The sequence below is a fragment of the Cariama cristata genome, unplaced genomic scaffold (genome assembly GCF_000690535.1).
Source record: "Cariama cristata isolate BGI_N322 unplaced genomic scaffold, ASM69053v1 scaffold18555, whole genome shotgun sequence".
Classification (NCBI taxonomy): Eukaryota; Metazoa; Chordata; class Aves; order Cariamiformes; family Cariamidae; genus Cariama; species Cariama cristata.
In genome coordinates, this window is record NW_009618392.1 from 809 (window position 1) to 22,398 (window position 21,590).

Sequence of the window (21,590 nt, forward strand, 5' to 3'; positions counted from 1 at the left end):
TGGTAACTTAACTAGTTCTGCTAAAGGCCTGTAATTAATAAAGACCAATGGATATGACAGAGATGTTATTGGCTGGCATATTGGGACTAACATGGAAGAAGTGAGTTGAAGAAGAATGTTTAGAGGAAGCAAGCCTAATCAGTTAAATCCTGAATGCAGGAGATCTGTGAAAATTAATAAATTGTGTTTTATGAAGAAAACTGACACATTTTTTCATTCCAGGATTACTCCAAGTGAAAAAGATTGATTTCCAGGGACAGGCATTCTTAACGATCCTACTGTCAAATGATTTCAGACTTAAGTTAGTGTGAATCAGCCAGCTTTGGAAAACTGCTTTTTTGCAGCAAAACAAATGTGAAGTGAAAGGAAGCATATAGAGTTTTCTATCAGCTCAAAGTGTATTTCTTTTTAATGTGTTATATAGAAAAGAGACAAACTATATTGATGGCTTTCTTCCAGGTAGCAATTACAGTGAAAAATGTGATGTTTTCAGTTGGGGTATTATTCTCTGGGAGGTAATCACTCGTAGGAAACCTTTTGATGAGATTGGTGGTCCAGCTTTCCGCATAATGTGGGCAGTTCACAATGGTGAGTTGAAAATACTTTATTGTATTTGAAGTTGTGGGTTTGACCTATAAATTTGCTAAACACTCTTAACCGTGCAGCTTTAAATTACTAGTTTTCCCATTTTGTACTTCATTAAACATGCATTTTTGTCATTAAGACTTAATAGTAGACACTACCACTTTTGTGTCTGTGTGGGTTTTGTGTTATTTGGCTGCTACAGTGCTTGTATTTCCTGCTACATGTACCTAGTTTATGAACAAACAAGGGAAAAGAGACATGTTCTTTTTGTTATGACACTCCATTTTAAAAGCGATCTGAATCATGTGCTACAAAAAACCCACAACCCCTCTGTCTAGGTGAATGACAATTTTATTAGCCAAGTTGTCATGTCTTTTTTTTTTTGTCCTCTTTTTTTTTTTTTTCCCTTTGGGCATCTACAGAAAATGTGTGAGTTTAAGTAACTTGCCATGTCTTCAGAAATACTAGAAACTGTCAAACTTCTGCAGGACCATTAGGCATTTAAAATGTTTTTCATCTTTTGGGGGGGGTGAGTGGGGATTGTTTTGATTGAATTGTTTTACCTTTATATCTAGGTGACCTGCAGTCATGGAGCAAGGCTCTACTGTGCTAGGTATTATACAGAACAGATTTTCAGGAGCTTAGAATATAAACAGGAGACGATGGTTGGATTCAAATAGACAGAAGAAAGCAGTGGTACAACATTGGTCAGAATTGTAGACTGTAGTATCTTCATGCTAGTGGTGTAACTTTTTTAACAGTGTGTTTCTAGGTACCATGGCAAAGCAGAGTTTTAAGAAGAATAAAGTAATGATAGTGAAGTAGTTCAGTGAATGTCTGCAAAGACTTTCTGCCATTTGTGAAAGACAACATCAAAGAAAGCACGAACTTGTTTGGAAGACGTAATTAACAAACAAGCAATGAAGGCCGGTACTCTGCCTGAGTGTCATTGCTTCAATACTAAGTGATAGAAGCTTAAGGTGAGCACAGGCATCCTATTCAATGAAGAAGAGAAAGGGGCAGACAGTGATAGGATGGCTGAGCGTTATAGTCATAATAATGCGCAAAGATAGATGTTTGCAAATGGCATTTTTGAATGAAGATTCTTCCTTTCAGTTTTTCAAGGACATGAGTCATTGAGATTAGGACTGATGAGTGCCCTGCATAAAAACGTTAACTGTAAAAATAAGCATAGATGTAATAGTCAGAAATCAGAAAGCCTTGGTAAGGTGCCGGAGTATCCTTTAGGGGAAGACATATTCCCTATCTGTCCCTACTTTTGCTTTAAAAACTTCTCGCTCTTTTTTTTTTTTCCCCCTCCTTTTTTTTTTTCCTTCTTAGGAAGGAAGTGTTAGTGTGCTTCATCTCACTTGAAACTATTGTGGCACTCTTACCTCATGTATTACTTGTTATGGTTAATACACTTCTTTTTTTTCCCTCGCTTGTGTACAGCATTAGGAACCAAAGACTATTACTACTTGCTTCCTAGTTTGGTCTAGAGCTTTATTCTTCAAGAATTGGTAACATATTCATTAGCCATTATAAGTATTGTAAGAGAAAATTAAGTACAGGCCAGTTCTTTCAGACTACAATTAACTATACATTTTCCTGTATTTTTTAGCAAAGTACTGGAGAGCGATCAGTCACTGTCAGTCGTCTTATGGTCTGTTTAACAAATAAAGGGTTTTTTCCAATTTCAATTACAGGTACTCGGCCACCACTGATCAAAAACTTACCTAAACCAATTGAGAGTTTAATGACCCGTTGTTGGTCCAAGGATCCCTCACAACGACCATCCATGGAGGAAATTGTTAAAATAATGACACACTTGATGCGGGTATAAAACTTTATTTTAGTATCTTAATCATTTCTTAACCTATTAAGTTGGGAAATTGAATTATAAAAGTTTGCTTTTTATCACACTCCAAAGGCAGGCTTGCATGTTTTCTCTCACTCTTCTCTCTCTTTTTGATAAAAATTGATATAGTAGAGAAGGGAAATCATTCCTCTCCTTATGGGAGAGGTATACTAATTCATAACGGATTTGGGGGAATTAATAAAAATAGATGTATTTTAATGTATTACTAAAAATATTTGCATTTATTTCTCTTCTAAATAAATTATTATAATATATAATTTATATTTATACGTTATTTTATGAGGTTCTAGTTAAATAATTTTAAAACAATTGTTAATTGCTTTTTTATCAAATTATTGCTGTTTTTTCACAGTACTTTCCAGGAGCTGATGAACCTCTGCAGTATCCTTGCCAATATTCAGATGAAGGCCAAAGCAACTCTGCCACTAGTACAGGTACACTTGCATAAATAAGAGAAAAGAACAGCAACATGAAATGATGCAGATGGATTTTAAAGCACATTCTCATATTGATTTTGAAGTCAAATTGGGAAAGGTAACATTTCCAAAATTTTAAGCATTGGCAGGAATCTATTTTTTTGTTAAGACCTCATACCACATCATATTTAGTGTTCTCGGCCAAATGATTTTGCTGAAGTGTACCTTTAATAGAGAACAAACATATAATAAAAGCTGTCTCTGAATGTCCAGGTTTAAGGTCTCCTCCTTTTTTTCCCCATGAAGGTTGCTAGCAATTGACACTTTCACTCATATGTAATGTTTAGGAGTTGACATTTTTAAGGTTCTGACTATTCTTGAAAGCTGCACCTGCTTTCAGTTATGATCTCCACAATTTAAGCTTGCAGTTGTTTTATGTTAAGATGCAGTAAATACAGTAATTTAAATTAAGTGCCAGGAAATAACTAGAAAGGTGAATGGAACAAAATGTGGGCTAGGCTTTCAGGTAGTCTTGCCCTCAGAGAAATCTTTTTAATAATAGAAAACAAAGATCACTTGGTGTTCTCATTTTTTAGAGTACAGTTTTCCCACTTCAGTTGTTTTTAATCTTAGGTGTCTTCACCTTCCACTGCTTGGTTGGTTTGTTTTCTGTCTCCAAACAAATTGCTGTTATTTTGGGTAATGTTTCCTTGGCTACTTTGCAACTTAGTGACCTGTGTATTACAAAATCTTTTCAGCTGTAGCATTGTACTGACTTTACTAGTGGTTCTCCACCCCTCAGCCCATGATTTTAAGATATGATTTATCGCTTTAAAGTGTGAATATATATTGTCTTTATTTTTCAGGTGTTTGTGCTCCTCTATGGTTAATGATGGACTTTGTCATTAATAGTGAATGAGATTGCTGGTTCTGTTGTTAATATAACATCTACCTCAATTTCAGGGCAAGCTAAAGATGGACTTCAGAATGTCATCATAGTACTTAGCCATGTATTCTTTTTAACTCCTTTTACTTTTTACATGAATGGATATATTGCAATCTTGTAGCTTGCTTTCCATTAAAAGTTTTCAACAGTGTTGCTTTAAAGCAAAGTTAGGCTTCCAGAATGCTCAAGTCAAGAGATGCACTTTTGAGAATTTCCATGAAAAATACTAACATTTTTCCTTGTCACTGATTTCTAGGTTCATTCATGGACATCACATCTACAAACACAAGTAACAAGAGTGATGCTAACATGGAACCAAGTGACTTCCAAGGAGCTTCTACCAATGACACTATTAAACGTTTAGAGTCAAAATTGGCACAGCAAATGAAAAATACAGCCAAGCAGCCGGTAAGCCAACACATGCAATTTTGAACCATAATAATGAAATGGACAAAGGTGGACAAAATTATTGTAACTGCTATGAAACAGTAGTGTCTTCTTTCAAAAATAGTACAAAATTGGGGACATGTAGTTATAGGAATAGAACATGAAAGGGGATGGAAAAATATTGAATTATTCCAAAAAAGTAAACTGGAAGGCTCTAATAGTTCTCCAATGAAATAAAAAAATAGTTCATATTATTTAAAGGGATTCATTAGGTTGAAAAAAATCATATTTGAAAATTGTTGCCTTAATTTAGAACCAAAATGTTAGTATGACAAGAAAGGATTAAACATTTATGTGAATTTTGGAAATACTATGTTTTATTTCAAGTAGGATGAAAAAATACAAAGATTCTCTTGTGACCATATTGGCCTAATGATCAATTTTTATCTGCACAAAGTTAGATTCTTTTGAAAGATGCAGATGTTTGGTTCTTGCATGCCAATAGCTAAAATACTACTATTTATTGTATTATAAATTTTAAATTTGTCACTTTTAAAATGCACATTGTAGAAATATATTTTAAACTACATACTGTGCATATCATGGAGGGGCTTCTGCAGATTTTTTTTTTCCTTTTAAAAATGTGACTGTTGAAACAGGGTGATCCTGGCCGTTTGAGTTTACCCCCGTCTCGTGGGAGCAGTGTGGAGAGCTTGTCAGATGTTCGTGCACGACCACAGTCAGCCCTTGTTTCAGGAGAAGCCAAAAGGATGAGTGCTGACATGTCTGAAATAGAAGCAAGAATAGCTTCCATCACAGGTAAAATTAAAGGATGTTTTGGGGATAGACTTAAGGAATTGGAAGAAAGGAGAGGAGGAAGGAAGATGTAAAACATGCATAGTCTTACAGAACGTTAATACAATTAGCCATATGAAAATACTTTAATTTTTCACATAGTCTTTATTGTCCTTTATTAATTGGGGGGCAAACTGGCTTCGTTCACGGTTGTACACTCAAAGAGGATGAGTATTTTAATTGGGTACTTTTAAGGTTGCAGAAGAGATTCCTTTTGTTGAATTAGACTTCTACATTTTTAAAAAATCAGTATGAGACTTCTAAATATCAGCCCTATTCCAAATGCACAACTTTCTCCTTTGCATCTGAAATAATGTTAATCCATCTCTGCTAGCACAATTATTTCTAAAATAACATTTCCTTCAAGGTTATTTCTGTAATATTTTGAAATTAAGAGGTGGATTTAAAGTTCAGCATGTTCCCATATAAGTTTTAAAAACGACTTTGGCAGATTTCAGAAAGACAGACGTAGTTAGATTTTATTTATCAGATTAACAGAGCTTTGGTATCTTCCGTTATAAAAAACAAAACAAACACCTACAGGTGTTTTGCCAGGTTTGCTTCAGGTAGCTATAAACTGTTGTGTCTAAACATTGAATCCTTAAGTGAATTGGAGTTTATGTGTAAGTATGAATACATAATTTTATGGTGAAAGCAATCTTTATTCTTCCCAGAAAAGTGAATTAATAAAAATGTGTCTACTTGGCAAACACTTTCTTGTCTCTTTTCTTCATCAAAGATATTGTTTCTTAATCTATGCAAACTTCAGGTTTTAAGTTTCGTATGTGAAACTTTTTTTTTTTTATGGTATACAACCACAGATTTAAATAATCAAACAAAATTACTTTGATTAGTCCAGGGTTGTTTAACGGTTCTAGTATTTTTTCTACCAATCTGAAGAGTAGGGTAATTGAGTATCTGTAATTAATAAGGAAATATGCATCATATTCTGGCTTTCTTGTGCACCATAACTATTTCATTTTTGTTCTTCATTGTATTATGATTACTCCAGGATCTTGTTTTGCTAAATACTGAAGTAATCCTTATCTTGCCCTAAACACCTTTTATTCTTATGTTCTTATTTTAAAGCCTTATTCCAAAAATTGTCTTTTGTATTGTCAGTCTTTGACTATATGATTGTGTAGCACATCTCACCCTGAATATCTCTAAAGGTTTCCTAACACAGAAGGCAGCTGTGTACTTACCAGATAATAATAACATGCTGGTTTATTTTAAAATAAGTCAGGGCTCACTTTGGTCACTGACACTCTAAAGTCAATGTAAGGTTTTGACTTTAGTGGAGATAACCTGGCCCTCCTTTGTTGTGTGAGTTTTTAATTTTCCTGGTTTGTCTTCCTTAAGTACATTGCTCTGAATAGTAATTATTATTTCAGAATATTCTAAGTTTGTTTGTTCAGGGTTTTTTGTGGTTATGACTGTAGGGTTTCTTTTTCTTGAAACAAAAGTATATATTGAACATACTAGTTATGTTTTTTTAAGAAATCACTTCAGGCAGTAGTGGACTACTAGAAATGAGATCAGACCCATCTGACCGGAACTTTTTCAAAAAGAGCTGAAACAGCACTGTATTGGTTTTGCTTTGTTTTTTAATCTTGTTAACTGTGTGACAGGAATAATATGCTGTGAACCTGAAAAAAATTGTGTGGCTGGGTGAGAATTGGGCTGTTGTTAAGAGTAAATCAGGTCAAGAATTATTTAATCTTCTTGTTCCATCTGTCGCTAGCTTGAGTGAGAGTGAATTATATAATGCACGTCACCATTACTTATTAAGTTTGAGATGGATATGCTGCAATATTCTACCTTTGGGAAATGTATTCAGACTTTTCTCTAAATGGAAACTATTTATCTTAAACTATACAAGTAGTAAAATAAAAATAAAAAATGTATGATTAGATTTTATTCCAAAGTATATATTATTTCTTGAACATCATTCAAAAATGAAAAAGTTGGTAGTGATACCCAGTTTGCAAAACAAAAAATCTTCACTAATAGGGCAAAAGAATGGAAGGCAGGAATGATTGTCAAATGTAATAAGAGTAAGCATTTTTTCAGAGGCAGATGAGATTCCCTTTTAAAAGGAGGTGATTTAAAGAAACAGAAGTACCCAACTATTAATCTTGTTTATAAAATAGTTTGTACCGAACACTGAAGAGAAAGTGTTATATAAGTTCAGGCAATCAAGAATTTATTCTGAATATACAGGTAGTCTGAAATAATTTAATTTGTTCTGTTTGGATAATTACATTTAGTTTTCCCTTCCTTGTTGCCATGCTGCTTTCTGTGTTTGACTTTTGTGTTGCTAACTATTAACTAATTACACGGTGTTGTAATGATGGCTAGTTCTGCATTTTTTGCTTTTTAACAGTTGCTTTACTACATGTAAGCATGAGTGGAAGGCAATGCAGTTTATTCTGCATGACACATTTTTGCATGAACTATAGTTTAACCAAGTTTATGAAAAATGCAGTATTAGGAATTTAATAATTTTGCTATTGCCATTTTAGTGTTTTGCATGTGTATTGTATATGTGTATTTTTTCAGCCTATTCCAAGCCTAAACGAGGCCATCGTAAAACTGCTTCATTTGGCAACATTCTGGATGTCCCTGAGATCATCATACCAGGTATCGCAGACCAGGTGAACGGGTCAATTGGTTAAGATGCCGGAATAATGATCAGACTGCTAAAAATACTTTTTGCTCCAGTAGCTCTAGGACAGAACTAGAAATTAGCACAATAATTTTTTCATAATGGCTCTGTAAAGAGGAGCATGTTGTTTTAGTACAAACTTACCTTCGCCAGTAAAGGATTCGATCTTCTAGTTCGAATTGACTTTTATTGATAAAGAATTTTTTCCTTCATGATCTTGAGGTTCAGCGTCTTCTTATAGAGCAAAACTATATATGCAGTCTTTTATTACAATACCTCATTTAGTCAAAATGTAAAGATGAACAATTCGTGTCTAGGTAGTTCTCTTGCCCTTATCTTTGTTGTGTTTGAGCATCTATTTTTAATCTAATTTAAATATTAGTAGAACAGAAAGCTTAATTAATTACATACAGAACTTCAAATCCACATGATACTTGTGATTAAAAAAAATAACGCCTAATCTGTGCAATTCTTCCATTTGACTACACTTTTATAGAGCTAAAATATGTCTGCATGAGGTATTTCTGTTGTGTTTAAGTTAATGCAAACGAAAATTATTAGGAGAGGCTTCTGACAGGAAGAAAATCAGTATAATCAGGTACCATAGCTGGTAATTTCATTTGGGACTTGAATGAATAATTCTCATCTATCCCAAGTCTATATTTAGTCACCAGCACGTCGTTTTCCTTTCCCATTCCTTTTTTTGCAATCAAAGTGGATTTCTTTCTTTCATTTCATACTTCTCAAAGCCTAAAAATAAGTATAATCAATCCCAAACCGTGGTAGGTATGCCATTATCCCAAACCGTGGTAGGTATGCCATTAGCCGTATGCAAGTGGCTTCAAAATGATTTGTCAGAGGCAGGAGATGCAAGTAATAGTATCTACTGTTAATCTAGAGATCCATTAAAAACTGTGGACCCCCTACTCTAAATTTATGTCATCTGAGGAAGTTTCCTTGTAAATCTTAACGTTGTTTGGTATTTTAAAGTTGAACACAAAAGATAATTTTGTACAGAAGTATTTTTCAAATAACTTTTATTGAAGTTTACATATAAAAATACACAGTGTCAAAAAGTAGATTCCAAAGAACAATAGCAGTCCCCATGAAAAGAAAACTTACTTGGCACTGAGGCTAACAAATCAGCAAGCAAGTTTACTAGTGTAGCTTTCTGTTGTAATTTTCAAACGGTCCTGGCCTACCGTGACATAAATGAAATCCTGAGAGAGCAAGGAAAGAGAAAGTGAAGACATCTGTCAAGTTTTGCAGTGTCAACAAATGAGGAGAACCTGGTAAATAAGCTCCAGAAGCTACCTGAGTGCCTCTTGTCGGTGCACACTGTCTGAATGTAACAGCACTGAGGCTTCCAAGTGAAACTTCTAGAGAATAATTAAAAAGTCAGTGAAATAAAATGCCATGTTGTTTTCACAAAATAGATTGTACCAGTCTATTGGTTTTACTTATTTAGGCAGTCAATTAGATATTCTTCACCTGGACTATTTTAATTGAACTTGACAGGATGGGAATTCCAAGGTCAATTGGGAATAGATAATGAGAGAAATAGGAACCTGTAGAAATGAAAGAAAGTATAGGATTGGAGCAAGCATGTTAATGAATTTTCTCAAAATTTCCTCTTAGGGTATTTAAGTCTTAAATAAATAATAATGAAATTCACTGTTAATGTCTTATCAGCAGAGACTGTTCATAAAGAGGAGGATGAGAGTATCAGATAGGGTGAATTTTGTTGTGACTGGAGAAAAAGAATAATAGAAATAGGGTAAAATTCAGGGTCATAATTATGGGTCATACACTAGCAACAATTTCTTTTAATAAGGTGACATGGGACTGTAGCAGATGCATGCAGATTAATCCCAGGTAGTATAAGCCACTAATGTAACGCAGCTGTGAAAAACTGTGATTATCTTTGTGTTCATTTCCGGGAAAGATAAGGAAGCACTAACACTATTTACAGGCCCTTGTTAAGGTTTAATCAGGAATTCAACACACTGTTCTGGGCAGCCATATAAAAGAAACATACATGCACTCTGAAATAATAGCAAGAAGAGCTACTAGGATGGTATGGAGAGTGTAAAGAAGAATCTGAAAGCATGGCTTTTCTAACCCACAAAATGAAAGCTGAGAAATAAATAATTGTTTTCTATAGATGAATCTGCAGCCAAAGGCACTGAGGAGAGAACTACTTGAGCTAAAAGACAGTATTGGGAGAAAGATGTGAATTGTCTGCAAATAAGTCTGGGCTGTATATTGAAAGTTTTCTGGTTGTCAGAACAGCTTTCCCATAAGAATCCCAAGGCCTGAAAAAAAAAGAGATTAATTTTTACATGACAGGGATGTGATCATCTGCCCAGTAAACTAATTATATTTATCTGTATACTTAAGGCAGTTATTCAAAAATACCTTGCTCAGTTATTCTTTAAAAGACAATATAACGTGACCCATTTCTCACCTCTTTCCTTTCCTTACTCTCTCAGCACAAGGCTTTCCGTCCTGGCCTCTGAACACATTTTTCCCCATCCAGTTATAGCTCCAAGACCCTCAAACTGGTGTCTCCGTCTCGATCCCACCCTGTTACGTTCCTTAGCACTTCTGCCACATACCCAGCTCCTCTGAACTTCCCTGGGCATGTCCATCGGTGGGGCGAGCAGCCCGAGTCGGTCCTTGGGGCAGCCGACCCAGTCTGTGCTGCTGCCTGAAGTTCTGCTGAGCACATGGTAAAGCAGCTGCTTCCCAGAGAGGGGAGGCACCACGCAGGCATGTTACCATGAGTCAGCTGCTTTGGGGCTGGGCTATTTTAGAAGTATGAGTACTACCTCTGCTATCATTGGGGTTTTTCGTAATGTGTTGCCTCAGCTGCTTTTCACCCATGAACCGATTATGCTACCGAGGTCATAAAATGCAAATTTTTATCAGTTGAAGGTAAAATGTTGGTGGAAGTTCTTAATACATATTTGCTCTTCTTTCTAAGTAGGTTTAAATAAGGGTGAATAGGACTTTCATTCATTTCAGATGCTGTTCTGTGTTACTAGCTTACAAACCTTAAAAACTGAAAAATGGATCAACTAATTCCTTGTTTGTGTAACACCTTGGCAAATGAGTTTTCAGTGGTGGTAATCTGCAACCAGATAGTCAAGTGAAGTATCAAATATTTTTTTTTCTGTTAATAGTATATATAATATATAGTGTAGATAATAAGCACTGACTTTTCATATATATATATAAAAATAAAAACCCCTAGCAACTACCAAAAGCTTAAGTAGCTGTATGTTTAAAGAAACAAAAAAAAAATTCTAAGTATAGTTTGTAATATGATCAAGAAAAATGATCAGAACACCTTTTTGATACAAATCAGTCAAGCAGCATCTAGCAAATATACCTTCAAGTACAGCCTTTTCTTCACTGGTAGCATTAGACATCTCATGCATATAGCATGCGTACATTTGGTTTTGTAATTTTGTCATCTGAAACTGCGCCACACCATTAAGATTTTTATAGCATTGACACTGCATAAATGATTAGGATAGACACATTTTGTTGAGTGTCTTTAGAAAGTGGATAGGAATTATAGATGCTTTAGGTCTGTAATTTTTCCATCTACTTTTGAAACCAATGTAAGCCAGAAATCCTACCCTTGTCTCCCCAGATCACTTCATTTTTCTGGAATTCAAATTGATGTTTTAACTTCTTTAAAATGTCTTCTAGCACCATTAACATTTGCTGGTCATCCTGCACTGTGAGAGAGGTTTGGGTCTTGTAAGGTGTGTAAGGAAGAGAGAATACTATGCACAAATAAGAAAGTGTAAAAGGAGACGCAAGTATCTGCTAAAGGGCAGGGAGGAGAGTTCATAGCTGGTCTGGATATTTGGCAGGGAGTGGGGGGTTGATCAAAACCCTTAATAAGTTGTAGAATTTGTTTTTGCTGGAGTATGTGGGGCAGGACACAATGGGAGTTTCCTGTCCTTTTGAATTTCATTTTAGAAAATAAACAACAGTATGTGAAATGGGGGGTTTTTGAGACCAGGAAGTATGCTTGTGATATTTTATTTTTAATCTTAAAATCCTGGAAACCACTGAAATCCTGACATAGTGCATCAAGCTACTGTATATTAACTTCTGTGCATTTCCAAATCTCTTAGTTTTTATAATGAGAAAAAAATGAGTTTTAAATGGACATAGAGATAAGAAGATCAAAATGGTGAGGAAAGCATAGAGAAGCAGCAGTGATCATTTCAAATAAAGATTATATGTTGTATAGTATATTTTTCAATTGAAACTTGTCTTGAATCTGGAGCAATAAGTATTTGTTGATTCGTAGTCTGTTTCTGCTTTGTCGAAGCTATTTGCCAGATGTCTGCAGTAGTTACACTAATTAAAATGGCATTGCCTAGTAGAGCTTGCTCTTCCCTCATGCTACTAACTTGAAGATATTTCATTTAAAGGTGTTCATTTATTACAACACAGTAGTTTTGGCCCCTCTTTCTCTCCCCAAGGCATTTTCTTTTCTTTCTTGTACCCCACCCTGATTATTTTAACATTTTGGCAGCCATGTTCTAATATTTCAGCAACACATGTGCTGGGTTCTTTAAATTCACAAATGTTGCTAATCTGAAATGAGAATTTCAGGTATTTTTGCAAGCCTATTTCAGCCGAGCTAATTTTATAACAGTGTTGTTGAATGAAATGTGAACATAATTTTGTATCGGTCGTGGGTGGATCGCCCATATCTTGAATATTGAGATGAGCTGTGGCAGCCAGATGAAGTACCCACAGCACAGAATTCTATTAAATGTATAATCTTGTTTGTTAAATGATTAGGTAGGGAAAAAGTTCACTGCAAAGGAAACAAGTTCAGAAATTTTGACATAGATTTGTCATTCACACAATCTCTAATATCAAAGTATTAAACATAATATAGCCATTGTTGCTTAGGTAAGTATATCCTTTCTCTGAATTTCAGAGGCAAAAGATCAGGACCACAGAAAAGTTCCAAATTCATTTGTAGCCAGAGCAAAGAATATATTCCCATTCTAGAATCCTTCTTGATTTTCTTATATGCTTGTTTCTCATAGTACTTTCTGTAAATTTTAGACTATAAAATCTCATGACAAATTGGTAAAGTGACACTGAGCATTTTATATTGCTGTTTTGTGGCAATGTGTTCCTCCATGTAATAGTACTTATATTCAAAAACTTAAAGTATGATACCATTAAATATATTGATTAATATTAAATAGTCTTACATTTTTGTGGTAACTGTTGCAAATCAAAACACTTGTCAAGCTCGGCTGTGAACTCAAATGGAAATGATGCTGAATAAGAAGTATAAAAGGCTAAAAATGCGATGCTGGTTACAGGGCTGGGCGAGGGGCTGCGGCGGCCACATGACGCGTTTCGGACGCTTCTCTCCAGTAGAAAAGTTACATAAGGCAGAGCGAAGAGCAAGAATTTTGAGCATTGTCAGCTGTTACTCAGGACGTTTTGGTGCTTCCTTTTGGACAGCTGACCTGCTCTCAAGAGACATTATAAACAATCACCGTAATAAAAATCAAAGTAGCCGGAGAGATTCTGTTGCATAATCTCCTTTTATTCTTACGGAGACTTTGTTTCCTGGAAATGCCTTTGATTGCTTGTCAGTGTTAAAATTTAAACTGTTTTATGTAGCTGTCACTGGTGGATAATTGCTAACAGGTGGAAGGAGAAGAGGAAAAGATTACCGCATTGTGCTCAGTAGGTTGATGGTGAGATGTGATTTAGCTGAACAGTCCCCTTTTCACACTTCTCAGAGCATGAGAATAGGACATAGTTTCGTTCATCTGAAGGAGACAGAGACCAGAAGGAAGCGCTTTTGCTTCTTAATTTTCATGAGGGGAGCAGCATGCAGGCAGAAGTCCTTGCTGTGTTCCTTGAGCACGCCAAAGAGCAACAGGTTAAAGCTGGCAGCCTGTTATCTTCGTGGTCTAGCTTTTAGAAATCCCCATAACGTAACACACTTGAAATAGATGTCGTCATCAGCTCCTGCCCTGAGTACTAAGCCTGACCAAATACATGTGACAGAAGATGGTGGAGTAGAGTGCAGCAGCTATTCATGTGGTAGGAGTGGTTATTGTATTAGGGTATACTTTTTGTTGACAGGCCAGCATGTTTTGAGTTAAAATTCTGCAGCTGTCTCTCTCTCCCTCTCTCTCACTTTCTCTCTGTGGATTTGTACAAATTCCAAGCTCCTCTGCAACAGTCGCACCCTTCTTATTTTGTTCTGAATAGATTTCACTGGTTTGTTTTTGTTTTGTTTTTTTCCCAGCAGGAAACGGACAGCAGAGGCGCAGATCCATTCAAGATCTCAGTGTTGCCGGAACAGAGTCCAGTCAGGTAGCGTCTTTCTCATCTCTTCTTTACCTTTCAGTAAAGTCGACACCGAATCTGTACAGGGAAAGTGGTCTGGAAATCTTCACCTTTGATGCTTTCGTAGAAATGATGTGGAAGCTCGGCAGACTGTAGTGGTGTTTCTGTTGCATTTAAATGAGATTCCATGAGGGTAATCTATGAATGAGCTCTAGATGAGGAGTGTTTTCTGTATAGCCCATGCAGCATTTATTACTTTTATGTATGCGTAGCTTTTGTGTACCACTTAATTTGGCTGAGGGCAGATGTTATGCAGGAAAGCCTTTTCACCTCTCTATATGTAGAAAACAATTGTAATTACTACTTGTGATTATCTGAAGCATTTATACATACACTAGACTCACTTTTTGCATAAAAATAAAAAGCATGTGCATCAGTATTATAAATGTATTTATGATCAATCTCTGAACTCTGAATAGTAACTTACAGTAGTATCTCCATTTCTTGTGAAAGGTTTACAGAAGGATGCTGTCACAAAGTTTTGTTTAAAAAAAAACCAAACTATCTCAATAAGATATTTTATAATAATACAGCTTCTTATCTGGTATCGTAACTGCCATGGTAACAGACACAGTGGTATACTACTTAAAACTGAAATTAAACTAAGAATATGTTAAATGAGAAAAGTACAGCTAATGCTTCATTCAGATGTATGTGTTTTGGTTTTTTAATTGCTTTGCTGTCTGTTTCAGTAATTCACAGAGGCTATTTGGTTGTTAGTGTAAATTGGCAATTTTGAGATGCCTACTATTATTTGGATATGTGAAACTGGAGCTTAGCATATTCGTCGAGTTAATCAGGTTTCCATATTAAACAACCTACTGCAATAATCTAAAATAGGTGGTAATTTTTGGGGTGTGTAGTTATCAGGGAGATCAACATTTGATCCTTCTTTATTTCCATAGAGTGCGATAGCCACAGAAACCTCATCAATCCCCCAGGTATTATTAGTAGAATTTACTATGTACATCTATCGGAAAATAACAAGTGAATCTTAAATACATTTTAATATCTTCAGAAAAGACAGGTTTGTTAGAAAGAAATGAATCTGCAAAATTTAGTAGAGAAGTAGATTAGCCTATTCAGTTAATTGTAGAACTATAATTATGCAAGACTTGGGAAAAAGAATGAAGTGACAGTACATCAGTTATACCAAATTGCACTGATTGATATATGAATATATTTAATTATAGCTTTTTTTATTTAAAATTTTTCATTCTGTTCATTTTAGTGAATGGTTAATATTTAAAAATATATAATTTCAGCATTTACTTTGTATCTTAATAACTATTATAATAATCTTTCTTTGAAAGCTATTCTACTGCTTATATGGATGTTCTAACTAAATTGTCCCTGTGACCAGGAGGATACAGAATTTTTGTTTATCTCGCCAATTTCTGATGAGGGTTTATAGAAGTACCAGAATCATATTTTACTTTCTTGCTTCTGTTGGTGTACATATTGGAAATCTAAGTGGAAGAATTACAATTATCTGCTTCTGTCTTGCAGTTTTTGGAAACATTATGATACTATCTGGAAAACATAATATTTTAACAGGCATGAGAAATGCACTTTGGAAGAAATTTTTGCACTATCTGTATAAACAAATAATGGATTTTCATCCCTTTTTTGGTGTGAGAAGAGAGAGAAAAGTCTGATGAAACTAATGCTACCTTTTGACATACATATGTTTGTATATGTTTTTTTAAAAAAATAAATCTGAAAACAGTGACGAAAGCAAGCACAATGTATTTCTGGCAGAAGATTTTAAGATTACTCTTTATGGGTTTCTATAGCTCTAGACCTCACTGCCTTGAATTTTTATTAAAAATCTTGAACTGCTATCCATATAAGCCATCTACTAGCCAAAGCACAAAAACCATCTGTAACTAGCATAGCTCTGGTCAGTTTATCATATCTCCCCATATGCACCATACCGTATATAGGTTATCCTTTCTAATGTGAAAATCCCCTTCCCCCTCCCTCCCTTCATTGCAAACGTCCTTCTTCCCTGCATTCCATTCTCCTTTCCACCCACCCTCTGGCACAGCCCTCTTCACCGAGCCACCATGGCACTGCCTGCCTCCGCTCCCGCACCCAGGCCTTGTAAAGCCCCTGTCCCCTTCAAAATTGAAGAATTGCTACAGTATCGCTGTTCTTTTTTTTAACTGTTTGACTGACACGCTAAAGCTGATCAGAAATCTTTTTATTAAACCTGTTTTTCCTGAAAATTGCCACTGTGTCCGTAGAAAACAATTCTGTTATAACTTTTTTTTTAATCAGGAAGGTTTTTCCAATTCAGAATGGAATTTTTGTTAAGGTGGAGGAAAACACTGGACTTGATAATAATTATACCAAAGTTTGGGGTGCTTACCTGAAAGGGTAGACCAGGACTCTTGTCTCCCTGCTTAACTGCTGGTCCATTTTCTTCTGACCTGCTTGTATGTTTTTATGACTGTATGTATATTTTATTTCTGTGTATTGTTAGAAGAATTTTTTGCGTGGTTTGTATGGATGATGAGTACTGGTTTTATGTTGTTGAGACACTTAAGGTATTTTCCAGTATTGCTCTTACTGATGTTATCAACAGCAGACAGCAGTAGTGCTTTGCAGATGATTGTACTGCTCAACTGACCCTTTTACGTCAACAGTTTAGATGGGAAAATATGCTAAGCCAAAAGTTTTCCGTCATTGGATCAGCTGTTGGAGTGGTTTCCTGTTGAGAACACATGTTTAGGTCCAACTTTTCACAGATTTCTCTAGTGCTTGGTGACCTTAGACTGGACCTTACTCCAAGGGCCATGAGCAGCACTGCTCCAACCCTCTCTGTACAGTCAAATGCTACATTTCCATTTATTTCCATCCATATACTGTGATGCTCTATTCATTTTTCCACATAATTTTTTTGCACTGAATTGTTTCTTCTGCCTTTCCATTTCCCAGTAGCGCATTTTAGAACATTGTATTGTGCCATCTGTCCAGCACTACTGCTCTTGTCTAAACACGTTTGTAACACACAGATATGCAGACTCTGAACTGCAGCCATAAAAACTTCGGGGGGCTTGAAGGATCACAGTGAACCTGCTATTTACACTGGATAGAGTCTTTACAGAATTTGATATTTTATACAGATACTGAGAAACATATTTGGCATAATCACTCAAGAACGGCAGGTTGTGATCAGATGCCTAGTAAGGTATCCATGTCCTTGCCTGTGTATCTTTTATTGGGTTGGTTGTTTTGGTACATCATCCTTCACAGTGCTATTGTAATAGCAACACTACCTCTTTTAAACCTTTTTTTTTTTCTTTAACTGTTACTGGGCCTTCATAATTCTCACTGTTTACTTTGAAGTGGGAAAAAAAAATTAATATATTAAAGAAAACCATGTACTGTATCGAACAGTTAAGAAGCAAGATCAGAATGTACATGTGCAGATGCATGCAAGCTAAGTGTGATCATTTGGGGCAATCTCATGTTATACAGATGAATCATTCTGTCTGAAACAGTGAAATTTGTCGCAGATACACTTTTTTTTTTTTCCCCTCCCCTTTCACAGCGAGATAAAATCCATAGATTGGGAGATGAGGAGACAGGGCTGGTAACAACGATTTCTTTAAATTGGGTTGCCCATTTAAATTAAACTTGAGGGGGGGATTATTCCTCAGAGCGCACCAGCTTTTCAAGACTGCAAGTCTTTGCGAAATGGAAGCTGAGAAGCTAACAATGCCGTGTGGGTTTGGCCACCTGGCAATGGTGATTTGAGAGTAACCTGATAACAAGTCCGTTGAGCATACTGAGATACCTGGAGGAAGCAAGGATGAAAGGATACCCATGAAAGGGTAGCAGAAACGGATTGCTAAAGAACAGTCACTGGCTTACCTGTCAGAGGGGCTGGCATCCAGGAGACCTAAAGCATCTCGGTCACAACACACACTCAAATGCTGTAACCTATCAGGTCTTCAGTTATGGGAACTTCCCTTGGACTTTGCAATGCTTTTTTTAGATATGCTTCAGATATGAATCCTTCATTTCTATCTCTAGTAATTTTGTCTCAATCATGTTACCAAGGAAATTTTTTTGTTTGTAGTGTTTTGGGTTTTTTTTCTGTTGATGGATCAAAACAATCTGGAATGGCAAGCAATCTAGTACAGCATTGAGAAGTTACTGTAACTAGAGTACTTTGCTATCAACCGTAGATATTCAACAAAGCTTTTTGCTTAAAGGAGTTATTGTTAGAAGTGCTCGGTCTGTCTTCTGACCTTTCACATCAGCAGATTGTGTTTATCATTCATATCTGAGGACACTGACAATAAGCAGTAAGCTCAACAACTTAAACCTTGCTTAATGTCAACAAAGACTCCAACACAAAAGCTTTTTCAAATTGTCTGATGCCATCATCCTGATAATATTATCTCTCGGATTACTTCTACAATAATTTATTGCCCTGTTTCTAGCCACTAACCTGAAACACTAAATAGTTAATAAAAATTACAGGAGTAATGTAATGCAGTTGAAATAATGGATATTTCGGCATGTAGAATCTTGTTACTCTTTGGATTGTTACTTGACTGAAATCCTGGCTTTTAAAAATTAAATTAAGATAGGATATTTGGAAATTAGAATCATAAAGAAATACAGTTTCCAGGTAATGTATATTTGAGTTCTTCTTTTGAAAAATAGGGATGTTTAATTAATCATTTCATGATAAATACACCATATTGAAAATAGTTGTATTTTAATAGCATCTTTTTACTTCATTTTTTCCTGCAAAACTTGCTGAGGTTTATAGTCTTAAGTCCTTTACTGTGTTAATTTTATGTCAGTGAGGGGGTATATGAAATACAAGAATGTATATTGTAAATAATAATTCTGAAAAAGAACCGCAGTAGCATAATGAGGTCTGTATTATGTTTTTGTGCTTTGGTAAACAAAAGGACTGGAGGAATCAAGCTGTATGTAAAGGAACTTCCTACAGAATTTTGGTTTAGTTCTTAATTTGCTTTGCAAGAAAAATGTACTCATTTTCTAATTGCTTGCTTTGATTGATCCTTTTTGATTAAACACTTTTTTCATGTTTTCTGAAGATGAATCGCATAACCTCCGAGTTAACCTGAGAACCGTGAGAAAACTGTAGATTAATACACCCCAATCTAGTGCAGTTACAAAGCTGCGTTCCTTTAGTTGAATGTAGTTCCATACATTGATTAAACATTGGAAACAAACTTCATTTCTTCCTTACGTTATGGAGCTGCTAGATTTATCTGAATGGTGGTGTGAAAATTACTAGGCAGAGTGTTGTGCTTTTACATAAGGATCTTGAACATGTTGTTCAGCACTGCTCTTTATTATGCTGAATAGCCGAATTATATTCTTTTTTTTTTTTAATATGGTAAAGATGGAGTAGAAACAGAGATTAAATTATCCCTGCAATGCATGTAAAGTTTATCAAACTATCTGGAGAGCTTTCAGGGTAAAAGCTTGGCGAGGAAAGTATTTGGGGAGGATTACAGGTTCATGTTTCTTCACATTTATTTTTCTTTTTGATAATGTTTTTTAAAATGAACCCTTCAAAAAATTTTCTGTTAACTTTCCTTGTCATTTTGTTTTATTTTATCATTTCAGGAGAGTAGAAATAGCAGTAGATCATCTAGTCCTAGTGTGAGAATGATCACTACCTCGGGACCAACCTCTGAAAAGCCAACTCGTAATCCATGGACACCTGATGATGCAGGTAATCCTTTGTTCATTAGTTAACTTTTTGCCTGTAAAAAATATAAAATAGGAATTTGATTATGGTGTGGAGTGTGTGCCTAGACATTAACAAAATTAAGCAGTGAAACTCACAGTCCATTTTAGTTCTGCTTAAATTAAATCATTACATTACTGCTTTGTTTTGCACACTGGCTGTGAGAACTTGTTTATATAGATTATATTAAGTTACATAAACTTGTACACATTTTGCTTGTAAGTAAGTACTGTATATATGCAGTGATAGTACTTAATGCAGATCATTTAGCACCAGTTTTACTGTAATCTGACTTTGGGGAATTAGGATAGGCATCTTAGAACATTTTAGTCTTGTGCATTTGTATCATGAATGCACAGTTAGCGCTTTCATTGCTCTGAAATCTGGAATGAAATGCTATGTAGGTGAGTATCAGCTGGAATACGTTAATTCTATTTTTTATCTGTGTTGTAATTTTGCTTATGCAGAATGTACATGTGCACACAATCTTACTGTTTTTAAATGAACTAACATAAGTGTGTGCAGAAGTGTTGTAAATACTTCTACTGTAGCATCACTATTCTTTTGTTCTGAAATGGGATTAAGTATGAACATAATTTCGTAGTTTAATTCAATTTTAAAAGTCGTAATGCACTCCATTTTGAAAAGAACCAGTGCTGAACTGCATGAAAATAATGGATCCCCACAAATTCTTTTTTCAAATATAAGTAAGAATTACTTTTTTGTTACCAAAATGTACATGTTGAATCTTAAACTCAGTCTCAAGCTGGTACCTCATAGTGCCTCAAATTCTGAAATCTTTTTATTGTGATCCGTTTCATCTTTGGCTGATCAGACTGTCATTCTTTTCCTGTAACCAACTGCAAAATGGAAACTCACATGTGGACTGACTCTTGCGCAAGCATATATGTATATGCTCACTTGTATTTTACCAAATATAAGGTGATTCTATATGTAAGATGTGTACTTTTCTTTTTTTCCCCATTTTAGTGGGAGGAGGGCAACATGTGGTTTTTTGCTTCTGTGCTTTCTTCTTTCTGTCCACTGTCACTTTGCCTGATCACACTCTATGCCTTGTCGCTCGTAATTTCCCAAAGCCCTTGGCCACTGCCACAACCTTGTGTCCTCTTTTGTGTGGCATGGGTCCTGAGTCGCTTTAGGCAGTGAGCACCTATGGGAATTGCTGCCTTACACAGAAACAAGCTCTTACCCAATCCATAGTTCATTGGGAACCAAAAGTGGCTGATTGTATAGCAGTGCAAAGGCAGTTTGTCCCAAGTCTTTGACCTTAAACACAGCATAGCGCTAGAGCTAAATTCGGGTCCGTTTTCTGACCCACAGAAATCCCTCACCTTATACTGAGGTAAATACAGAATGTACCACATGTATATTTTTTCTTGTTAGGTTTATGCAGTCCATGAACAAAGAATTGTTTGAATTTCTAAAGAGAGAAATCATTTTAGTCTTCTGTAAAAGAGGGTATGTTTTTAAGTTAATGAGGCAAAATGATAAAATGAGGATGCAGCTGAATGTGGTCAATCACAGGAAAAGCTACAGTTCTGTGACACTGTTGAAATGCTCAGGAATGTCATCTGAAGTATTTTGCATGTATTGATGTATTTGAAACATTGCAATAATTCCTTTGCTGTAGCAGTATTCCGTATATGGCAATAGTGTAATGTAGGGAA

At 35.5% G+C, this 21,590-nt stretch overlaps 1 protein-coding gene across 3 annotated transcripts in view; it reads left to right on the top strand.

Annotated features, from left to right (window-relative positions):
• Positions 1 to 457: 457 nt before the first annotated feature.
• The window catches only part of MAP3K7 (mitogen-activated protein kinase kinase kinase 7), a 25,870-nt gene continuing 4,737 nt past the window's right edge, over positions 458 to 21,590 (top strand). Inside the window, exons 1-8 of one of the 3 annotated variants that reach the window (XM_009700847.1) lie at positions 458 to 588; positions 2,292 to 2,422; positions 2,817 to 2,898; positions 4,083 to 4,234; positions 4,873 to 5,032; positions 7,631 to 7,711; positions 14,053 to 14,120; positions 19,779 to 19,887. In XM_009700847.1, coding sequence (XP_009699149.1) covers positions 570 to 588; positions 2,292 to 2,422; positions 2,817 to 2,898; positions 4,083 to 4,234; positions 4,873 to 5,032; positions 7,631 to 7,711; positions 14,053 to 14,120; positions 19,779 to 19,887 — 802 coding nt within the window. In that variant the 5' untranslated portion in view covers positions 458 to 569. Of the gene's footprint in view, positions 589 to 2,291; positions 2,423 to 2,816; positions 2,899 to 4,082; positions 4,235 to 4,872; positions 5,033 to 7,597; positions 7,712 to 13,809; positions 13,845 to 14,052; positions 14,121 to 19,778; positions 19,888 to 21,590 lie in introns of those variants that run through there. The other 2 variants (XM_009700848.1, XM_009700850.1) reach the window with 2 other exon arrangements.